Source organism: Jaculus jaculus, chromosome 5, assembly GCF_020740685.1.
Source record: "Jaculus jaculus isolate mJacJac1 chromosome 5, mJacJac1.mat.Y.cur, whole genome shotgun sequence".
Taxonomy (NCBI): Eukaryota; Metazoa; Chordata; class Mammalia; order Rodentia; family Dipodidae; genus Jaculus; species Jaculus jaculus.
This window is the reverse complement of record NC_059106.1, coordinates 96,114,572-96,134,174: the sequence shown is the minus strand read 5'-3', so window position 1 is coordinate 96,134,174 and position 19,603 is coordinate 96,114,572. Positions and strand designations below refer to the sequence as shown.

General features: G+C 40.9%; 1 protein-coding gene across 8 annotated transcripts in view; it reads right to left on the bottom strand.

The window, feature by feature from the left end:
• Nucleotides 1-19,603, bottom strand: part of Patj (PATJ crumbs cell polarity complex component) — a 430,613-nt gene that overhangs the window by 161,253 nt on the left and 249,757 nt on the right. For all 8 annotated transcript variants that reach the window (XM_045148899.1, XM_045148905.1, XM_045148902.1 and 5 more), the window contains one exon: nt 3,249-3,340. In XM_045148899.1, the coding sequence (XP_045004834.1) occupies nt 3,249-3,340 (92 nt within the window). The remainder of the gene's footprint in view (nt 1-3,248; nt 3,341-19,603) is intronic.

The window sequence follows — 19,603 nt, the reverse complement described above, 5'->3', positions numbered from 1 at the left end:
TTTTGGCATTTTTATCGAATATCAGGTGGCTATAGGTACTTGGGCTTACATCTGGGTCCTCTATTCTGTTCCACTGATCTACATGTCTGTTTTTGTGCCAGTACCATGCTGTTTTTGTTACTATGGCTCTGTAGTATAGGGTAAAATCAGGTATGGTGATACCACCAGCCTCTTTTTTGTTGCTCAGTATTATTTTAGATATTCGAGGTTTTTTGTGATTCCAAATGAATTTTTGGATTGTTTTCTCTATTTCCATGAAGAAAGCCTTTGGAATTTTGATAGGGATTGCATTAAATGTGTAGATTGCTTTAGGTAAGATTGCCATTTTCACGATATTGATTCTTCCAATCCAGGAACAAGGGATGTTTCTCCACTTTCTAGTGTCTTCTGCAATTTCTCACTTGAGTGTTTTAAAGTTCTCATTGTATAGATTCTTTACTTCCTTGGTTAGGTTTATTCCAAGGTATTTTATTTTTTTTGATGCAATTGTGAATGGGAGTGATTCTCTGATTTAATCCTCTGTGTGTTTGTTGTTAGCATATATGAAGGTTACTGATTTCTGTGTATTTATTTTGTATCCTGCTACATTGCTGTAGGTTTTGATCAGCTCTAACAGCTTGCTAGTAGAGTCTTTAGGGTCCTTTATGTATAGAATCATGTCATCTGCAAATAATGATAACTTGATTTCTTCCTTTCCAATTTGTATCCCTTTTATGTGTGTCTCTTGCCTTATTGCTATGGCCAAGACTTCCAAACTATATTAAATAGAAGTGGGGACAGTGGACACCCTTGTCTTGTTCCTGATTTTAGTGGAAAAGCTTCCAGTTTTTCCCCATTTAGTAATATGTTGGCTGTAGGCTTGTCATAAATAGCCTTTATTATATTGAGATATGTTCCTTCTATTCCCAGTCTCTGTAGGACTTTTATCATGAAGGGATGTTGGATTTTGTCAAATGCTTTCTCTGCATCTAATGAGATGATCATGTGATTTTTGTCCTTCAACCCGTTTATGTAATGTATTACATTTATAGATTTGCGTATGTTGAACCATCCCTGCATCTCTGGGATAAAGCCTACTTGGTCAGGGTGATGAATGATCTTTTTGATATACTCTTGTATTCTGTTTGCCAATATTTTGTTGAGAATTTTTGCATCTATGTTCATGAGGGAGATTGGTCTGTAATTTTCTTTTTTTGTTCTATCTTTGCCTGGTTTTGGTATCAGGGTGATGCTGGCCTCATAGAAGGAGTTTGGTAGAATTCCTTCTTTTTCTATTTCCTGGAAAAGCTTAAGAAGCAATGGTGTTAGCTCTTCCTTAAAAGTTTGGTAAAATTCAGCAGTGAATCCATCCGGGCCTGGGCTTTTTTAGTTGGGAGATTATTGATAACTGTTCGGATCTCTATGTTTGTTATAGGTCTATTTAAGTGTAATCTCATTTTGATTTAATTTAGGTAGGTCATATAGATCAAGGAAATCATCCATTTCTTTCAGATTTTCATACTTTGTGGAGTATATGCTTTTATAGTATGTCCCTATGATGTTTTGAATTTCTCTGGAATCTGTTGTGATGTTACCTTGTTCATCTCTGATTTTATTAATTTGTGTCTCTTCTCTCTTTCTTTTGGTCAGATTTGCGAAGGGTTTATCAATCTTGTTTATCCTTTCAAAGAACCAACTCTTTGTTTCATTAATTCTTTGGATTGTTCTTTTTGTTTCTATTTCATTAATTTCTGCCCTAATCTTTATTATTTCTTCCCGTCTACTAATTTTTGGTTTGCCTTGTTCTTCTTTTTCCAAGGCTTTAAGGTGAAGCATTAGGTCGTTTACTTGCGACCTTTCTAAGTTCTTAATATAGGCACTTAAGGCTATAAATTTACCTCTTAGAACTGCCTTCATTGTGTCCCAGAGATTTTGGTATGTTGTGTTCTCATTATCATTTAACTCTATAAATTTTTTGATTTCCTTTTTGATTTCTTCATTGACCCACTCATCATTTAGTAGTGTATTGTTTAGTTTCCATGATTTTGTGTATGCTCTATAGCCTTTCTTGCTACTGATTTGTAGTTTAATTCCATTGTGGTCAGATAGAATGCAAGGAATTATTTCAATTTTCCTGAATTTGTTAAGATTTGCTTTGTGTCCTAATATATGGTCTATTTTAGAGAATGTTCCATGTGCTGCTGAAAAGAATGTATATTCTGCAGCCTTTGGATGAAATGTCCTGTATATATCTGTTAGGTCCATTCCTTCTATGACCTCATTTAGTCCAGATGCCTCTCTGTTTATTCTTTCCCTGGATGACCTGTCAATTGATGAGAGTGGGGTGTTAAAGTCACCCACCACCACCGTGTTTGGTGTTATCTGTGACCTTAGTTCTAATAGTGTTTGTTTGACGAATTTGGGAGCACCCATGTTAGGTGCATATATGTTTAGGATTGTAATGTCCTCCTGTTGGAGTGTGCCCTTAATCAATATAAAGTGACCTTCCTTATCTTTCTTGACTAACGTCGGACTAAAAGTCTACCCTGTCTGATATTAGGATAGCAACCCCTGCTTGTTTTCTAGGCCCATTTGCTTGAAACACCGTCTTCAACCTTTCACCCTAAGATAATGTCTATCCTTTGTAGAAAGGTGAGTTTCTTGGAGACAACAAATTGTAGGATTCTGCTTTTTAACCCAGTCTGCAAACCTATGTCTTTTTGTTGGGGCATTAAGGCCATTGATATTAAGGGCTCATCAGCCAGCAGGCGAGGCAGGGGAAGTGTAGCAACCCAAACACACTATGGGGCTGATGCTTGCATGCCCAAGCTGGCCACAAATTTTCTTTCTTTCTTTTTTTTTTTCTTCTTTTTTTTTTTTTTTTGGTTGGTTTTTCAAGGTAGGGTCTCACTCTAACCCAGGTTGACCTGGAATTCACTATGGAGTCTCAGGATGGCCTTGAACTCACAGCAATCTTCCTACCTCTGCCTCTCGAGTGCTGGGATTAAAGGTGTGTGCCTCCACGTCAGGCTTCACACATTTTCTATATATATCCAAGGATGACCTTAAACTCCTGATCTTCCTGCCTGTACCATTACAGGAGTGTGCCACCATGCCTAGGTTTACATGGTGCCTAGGAAACAGACCTTCCCCATATTCCTCCCATATAACCCTTTCTTCTTCCCAACTAGTCCTTTGGAGTTAGACAAACCAAAAAAAAAAGTATTATGCCAAAAGCAATGTCTCCAGAGAAGGCCTGTCTACTTTACCTGATGAAAACCAGCTTAACCTTGGATGGTGCAGTCTTAATAATGGCAGATGCATTTTGGTGACTTCTTCCATACAGGATCTGATTGTTTATCTGTGTAGGGGGAAAAAAAAGTACTTGTAAATCTACAACTTGTATACCTCTATTACACCCTCCAAGGCTCAGGGACTACTGTGGAAGAAGTGGTGAAAGAATGTAAGAGTCAAAGGAAGGGGAGGAGTGCTTTGCAATACTGTCTTCTAGACACAAAGTGGCCATGGTATTCATGACCTCACAGTAGCTGACACTATCTACACAAAACCTGTATAGTAAGAGGGGAAAAAATGATGACATTAAAATAGAGTAGGGACTAGTTGCAAAGAAGAAGGGATTCAATGGAAGGAGACAGGGGAGATAGAAAAGGGAAGGTAGGCGGGAGGATAGTATGATTATAGTACACTGTGTATATGTATGGAAGTTATCAATGAAAGGGTAAAACATTATAACCAGTGCATTTTACATAATATACATATCTATACAGATATATAAGTATTATACAATGGGCATTAGGCCATAGAGTCGTCAATCTTTTTTAAAAAATATTTGAGGAGAGAGACAGACAGAGACAGAGAATGGGCATGCCAGAGCCTCCTGCCACTGCAAACAAACTCCAGATGATTGCACCACTTTATGCATCTGCCTTTATGTAGGTGCTGGGAAATTGAACTTGGGTCATCAGGCTGTGCAAGTAAGCACCTTTAACTACTATCCCCCCGGCCCTAAAGTTGTCATTCTTTAAGTGTATATTAAACTCACTAAAACTAAAAATCTTATTATTCCTTGCCTTACAGATTCAAACACTCATTCTGAACAACCTTTAAAATTCTCCTAAGAGGGCTAGAGAGATGACTCAGTAGTTAAAGGCACTTGCTTACAAAGACTGACAGCCTGGGTTTGATTCCACAGTACCCATGTAAACCCAAATGCACAAAATGGCACATGTGTCTGGAGTTAATTTGCCATGGCAAAATGCCCTGGCACACCCTTTCCATCTCAGTCTGATTCTCTTACTCTCTCTGCTTGCAAAGTAATAATAACAATAAAAAATCTGGGGCTGGAAAGATTGCTTAGCGGTTAAGGTGCTTGCCTGCAAAGCCAAAGGACCTTGGTTTGATTCCCCAGAACCCATGTAAACCAGATGCACAAGGGGGCACATGCATCTGGAGTTCATTTACAGGACTGGAGGCCCTGGCACACCCATTCTCTCTCTCTAATAAATAAATTAAAAATAAAATATTTTAAAAAAAAACCTGAGCTGGAGAGATGGCTCAGCCATTAAGGAACTTGCCTGGAAAGCCTGATAACCTGAGTTCAATTCCCTAGTACCCAGGTAAAACCAGATGCACAAAGTGTGCATGGATTTTAAGTTTGTCTGCAGTGGCTAGAGGCTCTGGTGTGCCCATTCTCTGTTTCTTTGTCTCTTTCTGCTTACAAATAAATGTAATTTTTAAGAAACTCTCCTGGGAGAGGGGAGGTTGCTTAGTGGCTAAAGGTGCTTGCCTGCAACGCCAGCCAGCCAGCCTGGGTTCAATTCCCCAGCACCCATGTAAGCCAGATACAAAAAGTGACAAAAGGGCTGGGGAGATGGCTTAGCAGTTAAGCTGCTTACCTGTGAAGCCAAAGGATCCAGTTTCTATTCCCTACTACCCATGCAAACCAGATGCACATGGTAGCACATGAATCTGGAGTTCATTTGCAGGGCTAGAGGCCCTGGTGTGCCCATTCTTTCTCTCTCTCAAATAAGTAAGTAAATAAATAATACATATATGAGATATTAATAAGTAGTGGCATTTATTTCTGGCCAGGACTACACTTCAAACCAGTTACATCTGGTCAGGGTTTATAAGGACAAATTGCTAAACAAGTCTGTATGACAACAGTCACAAGCCTAGTGAAGAAAAAGTTCAGTAGTTATCTCATTCAAGCAGATGGCCTGGTATTCTGCATAACAAAGATAACATTTACAAGGTACAATGTTGGGAGCTGTAGCTGCTCTTTGACCATGAGAACTGAAGCTGTTTTTGGATCTCCGGGCACAGAGACCTTATCGTATGGCCTTGGAAAACAGTCTTCAGACACAGAGGCATTTGTGGAGCAGACTTTAGGCACGTAGGCACTGTCTGGAAAGTTTTATTTTCTGTATATAAGCTTGTGTTGCCTTAATAAATCTGAGACCTTGATCAGAATATAGACTTGGTCTCTTTCTTTGTGTCTCTTGTCTCCCATCCAGGTTACTTTCCCCTCATGTCCTTGTTTAACTCCCCGCTGTCTGGGGCAAGTGACGCCCAAACGTGGGGCTTGAGGTACGAAATGTGACCTGGACGTCGCTCAAGTGGACGTCCGTCACCCCCATTGGATCGCCACCTCATCGGTGAGTGAAGATCTGCATGCAGATCACCTCAGGAGTGCCCGCCTGTGATACAGATCTGGAGAGGTAAGAAAAGCGACGCAATTATGGGACAAGCATTAAGTAAGCATGAATTGTTTGTTGGAGGGCTTAAAACTTCTCTCAAGACACGAGGAACACGGGCTAAGAAAAAAGATTTAGTGAAATTCTTTGTCTTTTAAGAAGATGTATGTCCCTGGTTCCCCCAGGAAGGAACTATAGATGAGAAGTGGTGGCGCCGTGTTGGTGACTGTCTAAATGACTACTACCATTCTTATGGCCCTGGAAAGGTTCCAGTGCAGGCGTTTTCTTATTGGAATCTCATAAATGATGTATTACAAGTCCGCCACTATCACCCTGATGTTTCAAAAGTAGTTACAGATAGTGAGAATTTCCTTAAAAATAAATTCAAACCTCCCTCCATAAGAATGAAGTCCCAGAGAATCCCTACCCCACCTGCTGTGCTGAGGGCCAACAACCTGCCCTTTCTCTCCAGGCTCTAATTGCTCCTCTATTATCATTCCTATGCCAGAAAATGCTGATGAGCCCAGAAGAGGGGGAGGGAGAATCTGAGACAAGGGAACCTGCTGGGTCAGAAAGCACTGAGAATAAGGAAGGGGATGAAACTCTACTCATTAAAGCCCAGAGATATCTCCGTCTTAAGTTTAAACATATAAAAGTTAAAAAATGCAGTTACTTTGTATGGACCTATTACTCCTTTCACTCTCTCCTGTTAGAATCTCTTAGTGAAGACTTACTTACTGTTAATGATTGGGTTATGTTAACTAAAGCTACTTTAACTAGGGGTGAGTTTCTTCTATGGAAAGCTGATTACACTGAGAGGTGCCAGGATGCTGCCTGCCGTAATTTGGCCGCTGGTGGTTCCTCCAAATCCTGGACGCTAGATAAACTTTTGGGCAACTGTCCCTACGATATGAATGAAAAACAAACCAAATTTCCTCCAGGATTACTTACACAAATTCAACATGCAGCTCTTAAAGCCTGGAAGAGCCTTCCCTCTAAAGGGTCAGCTGTCACCTCTCTTACTAAACTGAGACAGGGTCCACAAGAGCTTTATAGTGATTTTATCGGTCGTCTTACAGAGGCCACTGAATGCCTCATGGGAAAGGAGGAAACAGATAATGAATTTGTTAGACATCTTGCCTTTGAGAATGCTAACTCAGCCTACCAAGCGGCTATACGGGCTATACGCTTCCATCGCCGTGGCAAAAATATTTCTGACTTTATCAAACTCTGTGCTGATGTAGACCCTGTGTCCCGCAGCATTGGATTAGCCATAGGAGCTGCCCTTAAAGATTTTACCCAAGTGGACAAGCTCAAAACTTGTTTTAATTGCAAACAACCAGGTCATTTTTCCAGAGAATGCATGGCCCTTAAGGCCCAGCCTCTCTGTGCCTGGAAAGTTCTCCCTCAAGGTATGGCTAACAGTCCTACTCCATGTCAGAAATTTGTGGCTAAAGCTTTAGCTTCTACAAGAAGCAAATCTCCCCAATTATATATTATTCATTATATGGATAATATTTTATTAGCTGGAAAGAAAAGACAGAAATCTAGTTACAAAAACCAAAAAAGGGAAAAATGATATAGGGCTCAGTAACAAGATGGATAAATCATAGTTTGTTTATTTAAAATTTTTTACTTTTGGATACAAAAGGGTCTTCTGCTGCTGACCACTTTTGGCATGCACAAACCAACACTAATTATGCTAAAGTAATGTGGAAAGATCCATTGACTAACAAATGGAGTGAACCCGACCCTGTATTAATATGGGGATGAGGATCTGTTTGTATTTTTTCACAGAAAGAAAATGGAGACAGATGGTTGCCAGAACGTTTGGTGCGGCATGCAGGCCATGAGATCAAACAAGAAGACACTGCTGATCCTGATAATAATATGGAGTCATCTACATTTTGCTGTGAACTTTACTGGACCTATGTTCCTGATCCTCCTATATTACATCCAGTGACTTGGGAGAAACAAGAAATCATAGTTCTAGTCAATAACACTCGGTTGCTAAGTATGCCATCTAGTAAAAATATAGAATTACATCAAATAATTATGAGTTCACATTCAGGGCGTGGTCTAGGTATTCCACTATGCTTTCTAAGACTAGCATAGTGGGATGTTTTGAAATAAAGGAAAGAAACATTACTGTAAAGCATGTACAAGAGCATGTACAAGGTACAAAGAAGATAAAGCAGGTTCAAACAAGCAGAATTTCTATTTGGCTTCCCTATGGAAATCAAGTTACAGGGGATAGTCCACCAGAGGACTTTATTGCCTGTGAAGGAAATACACCTTGGTTCAATAAATCTATACATTGGAGCAAATGTGTAGGGAAAAAGTTTATCAGGTATGATGTTTCTGGATCTACTAGATATGTTAAGGACTGGTCAGGATCAGCAGGCTCTATAGAGAGTATAACTGAATGGGTTAATGACTGGCCTACTGGACTGTCCTCAGGATTGTGGTGGTCAGACAATGGACATCAGCAAACTTATGTGTGGAAAATTGCTGCTGCTATGGGAGGTATCAAGGTTACATCTAAATCTCCTACATCTTCCTTCCCTCCCTCTCCCCCTCTCCCCTCTATCTCTCTCCTCTCAAACTCTTGTATATTAGTTATCTTTTTCCTCAATTTCTTAGTGGACACTGACCTGTAACCCCCACTTCCAGCTTGGGCCTACAATCCACAATGAGCTTTTGATCAGAGAAACCTACAAGGTTTCCCAAAACAATGACAGACTTCTGTCAGAGTAATTGATGACCCACCAAAGGCCAGTGGTAAGACCCTATTGCTGAAGACTCCATACGCAGCTGACAAGTAAAATGGAATGACATGGCTGGAAGCCAGGAGAGAGTCAGTCCCCAGACAGTCAGCGTGTCTAGTGCCAGAAGGCGCTACATAGGCGACTGGGGGAAGTGATCAAGATCTGTCCAAGCAACACATTGTTTATCCTAAGTAGCAACAATTAACCGGATGTGATACCCACACAAGTGCAATAGTGGTACACAGCCATGGTGAGGAATCAATTGCTCTTGATTTGGCTAACTGATCCACTCAGTGGTACTAGACCCTTAGCTGGAGCTGGGAAACAAGTCAGAACTATACCCAAACACAAGCCCACTCTACAATATCAAGCTACCATCAATCACGGGGTATAAGAGGGCCTACACCTATCAAACTGTCTATCAAAAAAGTAAGTGTTATCTCAATTTTCTGGGTGCTAACTTATTCTCCGTTGGAGAATCTGCTTCTCTTTTCCAGATAGATGCAGATCCTAAGAAGAGAGCTGCCCCAACATACATCAGAAGGGGCCCAACTGAAACTAAGGACAACTGGCGAAATAAGCAAGGGTGATGTTTTCCTGTGAACTGGATACCAGCACAAAGGGGAAGGAGATCAATGCAGAGAAAAATCAACTCCTACCAAATCAGAGAGCCAGAGCCTCAGAGGCCCCCAACACCTCAGCACTGAAGCAGACCAAAAATGAACCCAACATGGCTCAGGGAAATCTTGCGGAAGAGGGGGCGGAAAGAATGTCAGAGTTACATGTTGGGTCATGATTTTCAGAGACATTTATCATACTAATAACTGGGGGCTAACTCCACAATGCACGACCCATTTTCAATAACAAGGAGGGTCTAATGGGAGGGGGTAGATCACAGATGAGCCTAAATAATGGTACCAAACTGCCTGTATTTACTGAAAAGAAAACTAATAAATTAAATTAAAAAAAAAAGATTATGGAAAACAAAGCAATAAAATGTGAATTAAAGTAAAAAAAAAAAAAAAAAGGTTACATCTGCCAGCAATAATTCAAATAGCCTTCCAAAGGGAACTGTTATGGCCTGTGTTACACCACCTTATGCCCTGATGTTAGGAAATATAAATATTACTTGGTATCATGGGTCTGAAGGAATGTTTAATGTTACCTGTGATAATTGTAGTCTGTCCAACTGTGTTTCTCATGATTCTGAAACTGTAATGATTGTCAAACAACCTGCATTTGTTATGATTCCTGTTAATCTTTGAAAACCTTGGAAAAATGTTAGCTATACAGAACAGTCATCTTGATTTTGATGCCACTAAGGCTGCTAATGATTTACTTGCTGCAATTCAGTCTGTGTTGCCTAGTTGTGACTCTCTAAGTTCCTGGATAGGCAGCTTTGCAGCTGTGAGAGTTTGCTTTCTGCTTCTCTTATGCCTATTTTCTTCAAGTGTCTAATGAAGTCTATTGTGAATATTCGTGCAAAGGTCCAAGCCATGCACTCTATAATACATCCTTGAGTCCCCTCCTTTAGGAGCTGTATAGGATTCAGACCTATGCATATCAGCTCACAATAAAGTGAGTATGATATGGGCACCAACATGGGTGCGAGGCAAAGCACCACAAGGGGAGGTCCCTTTCTGACTGCTTCTGAATTCCCTGAGAGAAAAACCTGACTTGCATGGAGGTTGCTACCACACTTATTATGATCATATAGGCCCTGCCTCCCCTCCCCAAAAGGTACCAAGGGCCAAGACTGTGGGTCGAAAAAAATGACAGCCCACAGGAGGTGTCAGGTCAGTACTCCCCCAGTAGGTTAAAGCTAAATAGCGGGTCTCCCCGTCTTTTGTATAAAAGAAGGGAGGAGGTGTTGGGAGCTGTAGCTGCTCTTTGACCATGAGAACTGAAGCTGTTTTTGGATCTCTGGGCACAGAGACCTTATTGTATGGCCTTGGAAAACCGTCTTCAGACACAGAGGCATTTGTGGAACAGACTTTAGGCATGTAGGCACTGTCTGGAAAGTTTTATTTTCTGTATATAAGCTTGTGCTTGCCTGAATAAATCTGAGACCTTGATCAGAATATAGACTTGGTCTCCTTCTTTGTGTCTCTTGTCTCCCATCCAGGTTACTTTCCCCTCATGTCCTTGTTTAACTCCTCGCTGGCCGGGGCAGTACAACATTCTGCATACCACAGGTAACATTTCTTTATAACATTTCCTTATCCATCACATTCCCCAATGCATCACACAGACCAGACACACTTTATGGGAGGAAGGGATGTATTCAAGCTTACAGATGCAGGGGAAGTTCCATAATGGCAGAAGCACTTCGCTCCCTCTTTCAGATTCACGTAGAGAAGAAACCACTACCACCACCAGAAAGGGTAGGAACCCCAGACAGGAGCTCAAGCATTCTGCATATCTTTAGGCAGGAATTCAGATCTGCCCCCAGTGGCATGCCTCCCCTTCCATCAGGTCTGCCTGCTAGGGACAGGAGCTTCAAACTCAATTTTAGTTATACTACACCTGAGTCTACTACATGGCTGCTACAGCAAAACTGGGAAAACTCTCCCATAGGTCTCAGATACTATCTGATGACATCCTTAGCCCTTGGGTTGGTGGAAGTGTGTGTGTGGGGGTCTGCTAGTACATTCCAAAGAAGTGCACCTGATAGTCACCAGGACATTAGGTCAGACACTGAGGTGGGCAATAGTGATTATTTAGGGCTAGAGGTAGCCCAGGATAATTTGGCTTTGACCTTGCAACCTTCCAACTCTACAGGAGACCTATCAGTCCATTTAGCCTTATCTAAGGAAGATTCAGCACTTTCAGTTCAAAAAACATTTTTAAATGTTTCTGTACATTTATCTTTCTTTACATTTGATAATAACACTAGCCATTGTCAGTTTACCTTTCTGTTGCTCCTATGAAGCTCAATATTTTGAAGTATACTTTTAGATGGTAGCTATCTTTTATTGTGGGCTGATTATTTCTGTTTTTTGTTTTGTTGTTTTGTTTTGTGATAGTAGTTTACTCTGTAGCCTAGGTTATCCTAGAAGTCAGTATGTAGTCTTTGCTCAAACTCAAGGTAAACCTCCTCCCGCAGCTTATAAACAGCCAAGGTTATAGGCTTACATCACCATGTCTGTCATTTTTGTCTTTGTTGTTGTTTTCTGGGTGATCCCATTTAAACAATTACAGCAAAAAAAAAAAAAAAAAGGTAAGATCAAAATTTTTGCTTTGGAGACTGCCGTGGTGGCCCTGAGGCTACATAGTGAATTCCAGGTCAGCTTAAAATATACTTTTTAAGTGACAGAATAATCTCATATTCTTATAGTGACAAGAGGCCCTGACATGCCCACAGACACATATGTATGTGCATGTGTACACACACAGAAATAATAAATTAAATAAACATCCTAAACACAGTTTTGGCTACAGTTAATATAGAACATACAGACCTTAACCCCTCTTTAAAAACTGTGAGAAAGTAGTTGAGCTCAATGCAAAAGTTTCATGATAGATATTTCACTTAGTACAGTGCTTCCAAATTCCTAAAAATGCAGACCTCAAACTGAACTATAGTACATGTCAGAGCTCTGGATGCAACTGAACATGACTCTGTTTGAACTTTTGCATAGTACACATTTTATTATCATAAGAGATAAATATTATATTCTTGTTCTGAGTCAAACTTTACCTCAGTTACACAGGAGAATTTATTGCAGACAATCAGTGAACTACCTGCTTATGTCTCAGATGTGAGGGATCCACAGGTCTACTAAATAGATGTGAGGGAATACACACGTCTACTAAATAGATGTGAGGGATCCACATGTCTACTAAATAGATGTGAGGGATCCACATGTCTACTAAATAGATGTGAGGGATACACACGTCTACTAAACAGATGTAAGGGAATACACACATCTACTAAATAGATATGAGGGACACACATGTCTACTAAATAGATGTGAGGGACACACACGTCTACTAAATAAACCCAAGCAGGACCAGAAAGCATCAGGCACTCAGATACTTCTGAGACAGCGAGTTCATGTATGGATAAATTTGGGGAGGAGCAGAATGCTTCCTGGAACCCCAAGCCCTGAGTTCTTATCTGTTAATTAACTAAGGAATTGGCAATCCAGACTAAAGAGAATGATTTTTAAATCCCTTTTTATATCATGAGGGATTTTTATGTGTGAGAAAGAGGCAGAGAGAGAGAAAGAGAGAGAGAGAGAGAAAGAGAGAGAGAGGGAGGGAGGGAGGGAGGAGGAGGGAGAGATATTGAGAATATATGGGTGCCCCAGAGCCTACAACTGCTGCAAACAACTTCTAGATGCATGTGCCACCTTCTGCATCTGGTTTACATAGGTCCCTGGGAATCAAACCTGGGGGCTTTGGCTTTGCAAGCAAGCGCCTTAACCAAACTAAGCCACCTCTCCATCTGTCACTCCTTCTAAAACAGACTTTGTTTGCACAAATTCTTTCTATACTACATGTTCATCAAGCCATGACTCTGAGAAGTAACTTCATGCCATTCAACCAAAATTTCCACATGACTAAGATGGACAAGCGCATGAAAGCCAGGCCAGACAAGGGGTGTGACACACAGCCTTGTTTGCTAGGAGCTGTCCTTCAAATCCTCTCCTCACAAACACTGTCCTCTTTGGTGGGCAGTAAATCAAGAACTATTTGTCATGGAATCCCAAGCCAAAGTTGAGGGGCATGGACGTAGATTAGATGACCAAAACTCTCTACGTGTGTTTTTACACAGGAGCTGGGACAGTTCACAAAGCTTGTCTGATATGGTCATATTCTTCTACACGAATAAAGAGGCAAGAAAGGCTACTGTTTCCTGAGACCAGATGCACTCTCATCTTTGGTTTCTGGCAGGGAATTTTATAGCATTACAACAAGTCACCCTTCCATAAACCAGATATGGTAGCTCACACCTATAATCCCAGCACTCAGGAGGCTGATATAGGAGGACCACAGGCAGTTTGAGGAATACCTGGCCTACAATGAAAACTCTGCCTCAAAAACAAAACAAAACAAAAAGTCACTGTTTCTTGGCTAACTTGTTTCTATGGATTAAGAGATTATGTCTCTGGGCTGGAGAGATGTCTTAGCAATTAAGGCATTTGCCTGCAAAGCCTAAGAACCCAGGTTCAATTCCCCAGTACCCACGTAAGCCAGATGCACAGATGGTGCATGCATCTGGAGTTTGTTTGCAGTAGCTACAGGCCCAACGGACCTATTTGTCCTGTCCTTGGCTCTCTAACTCTTAAATAAATAAATAAGTACATAAATAAATAAAATTTTAAAACAAGTTATGTTTCCATAAAATTCCCACGTTGAAACCTAACATGATGGTATTTGGAAGTAAGGCCCAAGATAGAACCCAAATAGATGGATATTGGTTATGTTTATAAGAAGGTAGATGAACTGGGTGTAGTAGTGCATGCCTTAATCCCAGATTACGGAGGATGAGGCAGGAGGATCAAGAGTTTGGAGTCCAGCCAGAAGTGGTGGTACACATCTTTAATCCCAGCTCTCGGGAGGCAGAGGTAGGAAACAGGGAACAAGCCACACTGAAATACAAACACTGAAATAGGGAAGGTGAGGAAGAGGAAAGAGATGGCTTCTCTGCTACATAAGGATACAGCAACAAGGAGGCTGCTCATGAAGCAGGGCTAACAGCTATGGAAAGTTGGTGATCAAAATTTGGGTCCTCAGCTATAATTCTACTTCTTCGTTTTTCCTTTTGTTCTTACCTTGGGAATGTTAGGGTTAAAGTAGTAAATTTGGGAAGAAAAATAAGAGGGCTTAGAGATAAGGGCAGAAAAACAATAAAGTCGGCTAACACTGGTGTCCATGAAGCACCCAGACATGTGTGAGCTCTGTGTCCCTGAAAACAGAGTTTGTGTTTTGCTCTGGATTTCGTTCTTCTTCGTTCTTGAGACACTGACAGGTGTGCACTGACACCCCAATCCACTCACTGAAACCACCAAGATTCCAGGAAGCTTCGTGGGGATAAATGATTAGGCTACAGCCACACATCTCCATATCTCAATCTAGATGTTTAAAGATCAACTTATTTCCCAAACAGAATACCTTCTAAATGCTGAATCCACAGCACAACCACCTTGGGTGGCCCTCTCCTTCCCCCTTAAGTTCCACTCTTTCCTGCTCCTCTCCTCAACAAACTTGCTTCCCCCCCACCCTTCAAATAAAACTTCTCTTTAGCTGGGTGTGGTGGCATACACCTATAATCCCAACATTTAAGAAGCTGAAGTCAGGAGTATCCACATGAGTTGAGGACAACTTGGGCTATAGAGTGAGTTCTAGGTAAGCTTGAGCCTCAGCTAAAGTGAGACCCTGCCTCAACCCACGGCCCCCCCACACAAAGGGCAGGAGAGATGGTTTAGCAGTAAAGCATTTGTCTGTGAAGCCTAAGGACCACAGTTCGAGGCTCGATTCCCCAGGACCCATGTTAACCAAATGCACAAAGGGGTGCCCGCATCTGGAGTTCGTATGCACTAGCTGGAGGCCCTGGCACACCCATTCTCTCCCCCCCCCCCTTTCTTTCTTTGTTGCTCTCAAATAAATAAATAAAAATAAAAAATATGTCAGTCATGGTTGCTCATGACTACAGGCTAAAGAAGCATAACCATGAGCTTGAGGTCAGTCTGGGGCTACAGAGTGAGTCCCAGGACAGCCTGGGCTACAGTGAGACCCTATCTCAAATAAACCACACCAAATCAAACCAAAACCCTAAAACTCTCTTTTCTAAAACTTTATTGCCCATTAATTTTATTCTTCAAATTCGAAAGCAAAGAAAATAGAAGCCAGGCATGGTAGCTACACACCTTTAATCCCAGCACTTTGGGGAGCCAGAAGTAGGAAGATCTCTGTGAGTTCAAGGTCAGCCTGGGAACTACAGAGTGAGTTCCAGGTTAACCGGGGCCAAAGAAAAGGAGAGAGAGAGAGAGGGAGGGAGGGAGGAAAAACAGAACCTCTGGCTCGGAATGACTTGGAGACCACTCAAAATATGGCATGGCTAGCACTGAGTTAAGCCCACCTAACATTCAAGAAAAGGCTCCTTCACTTTCAAAGACCCTAGATTCAACAGGATGGGCACTTTACCAGAAAACCTGCAATCTAATCTTGGGGTTTCCACCCTCTGGAACTGTGAGAAGTAAATGTGTATTGCTTGAGCCATTCAGGACATACACTGTAACTAGCCAACCTGACAGAGACAGTTTTACATGAACTCATTTCTGTTCTTTGCATTTAACAATTTCCAATGATTCTGTTACAAGCTCCTCTTCTCATACCATTCCCCCCGTACCCCCGTGGTAGGGTGCACTCTAGCCCAGGAGGACCTTAAATTCACTATGTAGTCTTAGGGTGGCCTTGAACTCATGGCAATCCTCCTACCTTCGCCTCCCAAGTGCTGGGATTAAAGGTGTGCGCCACCTTATACCCCAGCTCATACCAAATATTAATACATCTTAGACTCACCTCTTTGCAACAACCTAGCATTATACTTTCACTCAGAAATATGCTACAACATCCAGAAAGAGGAAACAGAAGTAAGAGTTTCAGTCCACAAGAGCTTTATAAATGTTATTTTATTTTTAGTTTCTTATGGTACTAGGGATTGAACGTAAGTCCCTCATGCATGCTGAACTGAGCTATTATCTCCAGCCCTATTAATTTATTAGTTATTTGAGACAAGGTTTCACTATTTAGCTAGACTGGCTTTGAACTCATGATCCACCTGCCTCAGCCTCCTGAGTACTGAGGTTAAACGTGTTTATCACCATGCCCAGTGCCTTCTATGCCCAACCATTCGGGTTTTCTTCTTTTTTTATGTATGAGAATTGGCATGCCAGGTCCTCTAGCCACTGTAGTTGAAGCCCAGTCACATGTAGCCCCTTACACACATGTGCAACCTTGCATGCTTGCATCACCTTGTGCATCTGGCTTATGTGGGATCTGAAGAGTTGAACATGAGTCCTTAGGCTTTGCAGGCAAATGCCTTAACTGCTAAGCCATCTCTCCAGTCCTTAATCTGGTTTTGAATTTCTCTTCTTACCACTGACAAAGAAGGCTTTCTGATATCCTCCAGACAGTAACTTCTGTCTCAGCTCCAGTGACTGTGGTTTCAGAAAGGCAACAACAGGTACATACATTATGGCAAAGTTTGTTAATTTTCTTCCAGAATCTGAATCTCGAATCCATTTAGGAGCAAATTCAAGCAACTCCAGCTCCCAAGGCCAATAGCCTGAACGGGAGATCACTGTGCGTGTGAAGCTTGTAAGTCATCTGGCTTGTGAGGCCAACAACCTGAATAGGAGACCACTGTGTTTACAAAGCTTGTTTGTGTCACAGTGGGTTTCCATGGTGCTCAAGTTTTCCCTTCATGTTTTGGTTTTGGACACTACACTGGGAAGAAGTTTCTATGTATCAGTGATGGGGTCATATTTTACCTAATAGCCAGGGTAGAACTAAAGTTCAACCACGGAAGACTCAGCAAAAGAAAACAGATGTAAATCCTTTCCTAAGACTATATAAGCTGTCATTTAAAGGGTCTTTAATGAGATTTGTTTCAATAAAATTAATTATTCAAAAATATCAGGAAGAGATGTTATTAACTACTTTTAATTTCCCATAATTCAAATGAAGATGAATATAAATTTATGCAGAAAAGCAGCTCAATTAAATTTACTCAAAAGACATGTCCAATTGGAAGTAAAAATTAATTAACTTAAGCTGGAGATAAAAATATTAATTATAGAAAAATTAAATTTTAGTTCAAGAAACAGATTTGCCTGAGGTTTGAATATTATGTCATAATTTATTATACCAAGCAATGCCCCAGCCATGATTTTCCAAAACAAAAAGATTATGAAAAATGATAAATTATTAGAAAGTTGTATCAAAACTCGCCAGGCGTAGTGGTACATGCCTCTAATCTCAGCACTCAGGCGGCAGAGGTAGAAGGATCACGGAGAGTTCGAAGCCAACCTGAGACTCCATAGTTAATTCCAGGTCAGCCAGAACCAGAGTAAGAGCCTAACTTGAAAAACCAAAAACAAACAAACAAACAAAATCCAAAAAACTCACATTACTTCAGTTACTGACAATGATATCTGAGTCCTTTTTCCTATTTTATTTTTTGTAACTTATGTTTTTGCAAGGAAAAAGAGAAGAGACACAGATAGAGAGAGAATGGCCATACCAGGGCCTCTAGCTACTGCAAATGAACTCCAGACGCATGTGCCCCTTGTGCATCTAACTTACGTGGGTCCTGGGGAATCGAACCTGGGTCCTTTGCATTTGCAGGCAAACACTTTAACTGCTAAGCCATCTCTTCAGCCCACTATTTTACTTTCAAATATCTTCTCAACTTAATATTTATATATATTTTTTGGTTTTTCGAGGCAGGGTCTCCTCCAGCCCAGGCTGACCAGGAATTCACTATGGAGTCTCAGGGTGGCCTCAAAGTCATGGTGATCCTTCTACCACTGCCTCCCAAGTGCTGGGATTAAAAATGTGTGCCACCACATCCGGCTTCAACTTAATATTTTAAGACATTATAATCTGCAGTTTACTATTTTTCTTATTTCTTTTGTCCCCATGCACTCTCTCCAGCAACTCAAAATAATTTTGGCTTAATAGATAATTTTGGCTTAATAATTAGTCTCACATAGACCAATACTGAGGGCTGTAGCAAAATACAGAAAAATACAGATTTTTTCTTATTTAAATACTTCAGTGACATAAAGACAACAAAGAACCACTAAATAATTAAAAAACTTCAGCTAACAAGCCAGAGTTAGAAGTGAAACTGGCAAAAATAGAGCTCAAAGACTTCACAGCAAGAAATTCAGACAGAAGAATGAGGTCATCCATCATGAACAAGATTATACATACTTTCTGCAGCCTGCAACTAAGCAGAAATGAAGGTGACATTCATTAATCATGAAGTCCAGAGCAGCTTTCCATACTGTGCAAGGACAAGCTTCAAAACTGATTATTTCCTGCCAGGCATGGTGGCGCACGCCTTTAATCCCAGCACTCGGGAGGCAGAGGTAGGAGGATTGCCATGAGTTCGAGGCCACCCTGAGACTCCATAGTGAATTCCAGGTCAGCCTGGGCTACAGTGAGACCCTACCTCAAAAAAAAAAAAATTGATTATTTCCCTTTTTTGGTTATTAGTGATAGAGATTAAGAATAAGGAAGTCTTCTGTTGTTGACAGTCAGCCAGGGACACAGATCCAAAAGAACATAGACCTCAACCAGCCCTGGAGGGACTTGAATTCCAGGCTGAACCTAAACCTGATTCATCAAGATAGCTATCAGGGTAACCTTAGGATTTTACTTCCTGGTTCTTCTCCTTGTTCTTCTTGCTTGTGGGTGGTTTTCCTGCTAGGGAACTCATTCTGAATGTAAGCTTTTCTACCTGACCAATGATCCAATCATGGTTTTTCATATACATTTAAAATATTTAAATATTTAATTTATTTATTTATTTGGGTTTAAAATGGTCAATTGGAACAGACAGCTGTTTTTATATTTGTCAGGGTTTAAACTACTAGGAAAACTGAGTCTTAATAAGACCATGATTTACTTGTTACAGATTTTCTTTTATAAAACTACATTTGAATGTCATAATTAGGGGCTGGAGAGATGGCTCAGCAGTTAAGGTACTTGCCCACAATGCTTAATAACCCGGGCTCAATTTCCCAGTACCCATGTAAAGCTAGATGCACAAACTGGCACATGCATCTGGAGTTCATTTGCAGTGGCTAGAAGCCCTGGCATGCTCATATTCTCTTTCTCTCTCTCTTGTCTCTCTGCAGAAAATAAATAAATATCATAACTAAGAATACCAATTTTGCTACTGGGTTTATCATTTGCATTTTATTAAAGAAATAATCTAGTTTCATTCACCATGACTTTTGTCCTTGGGAAGGCAAGACCCCCACCCCAAGTTCTGACAATTTCTGTGCTTTCTCAACTTGAAACCATATTGACGGGCTCTACTAAGAATTCCAAGCTCAATGGGAGTTAGCTCCAGGTTACTGCTGACGCCATTTGGACATAGAGCCTTTGGTATCTTGT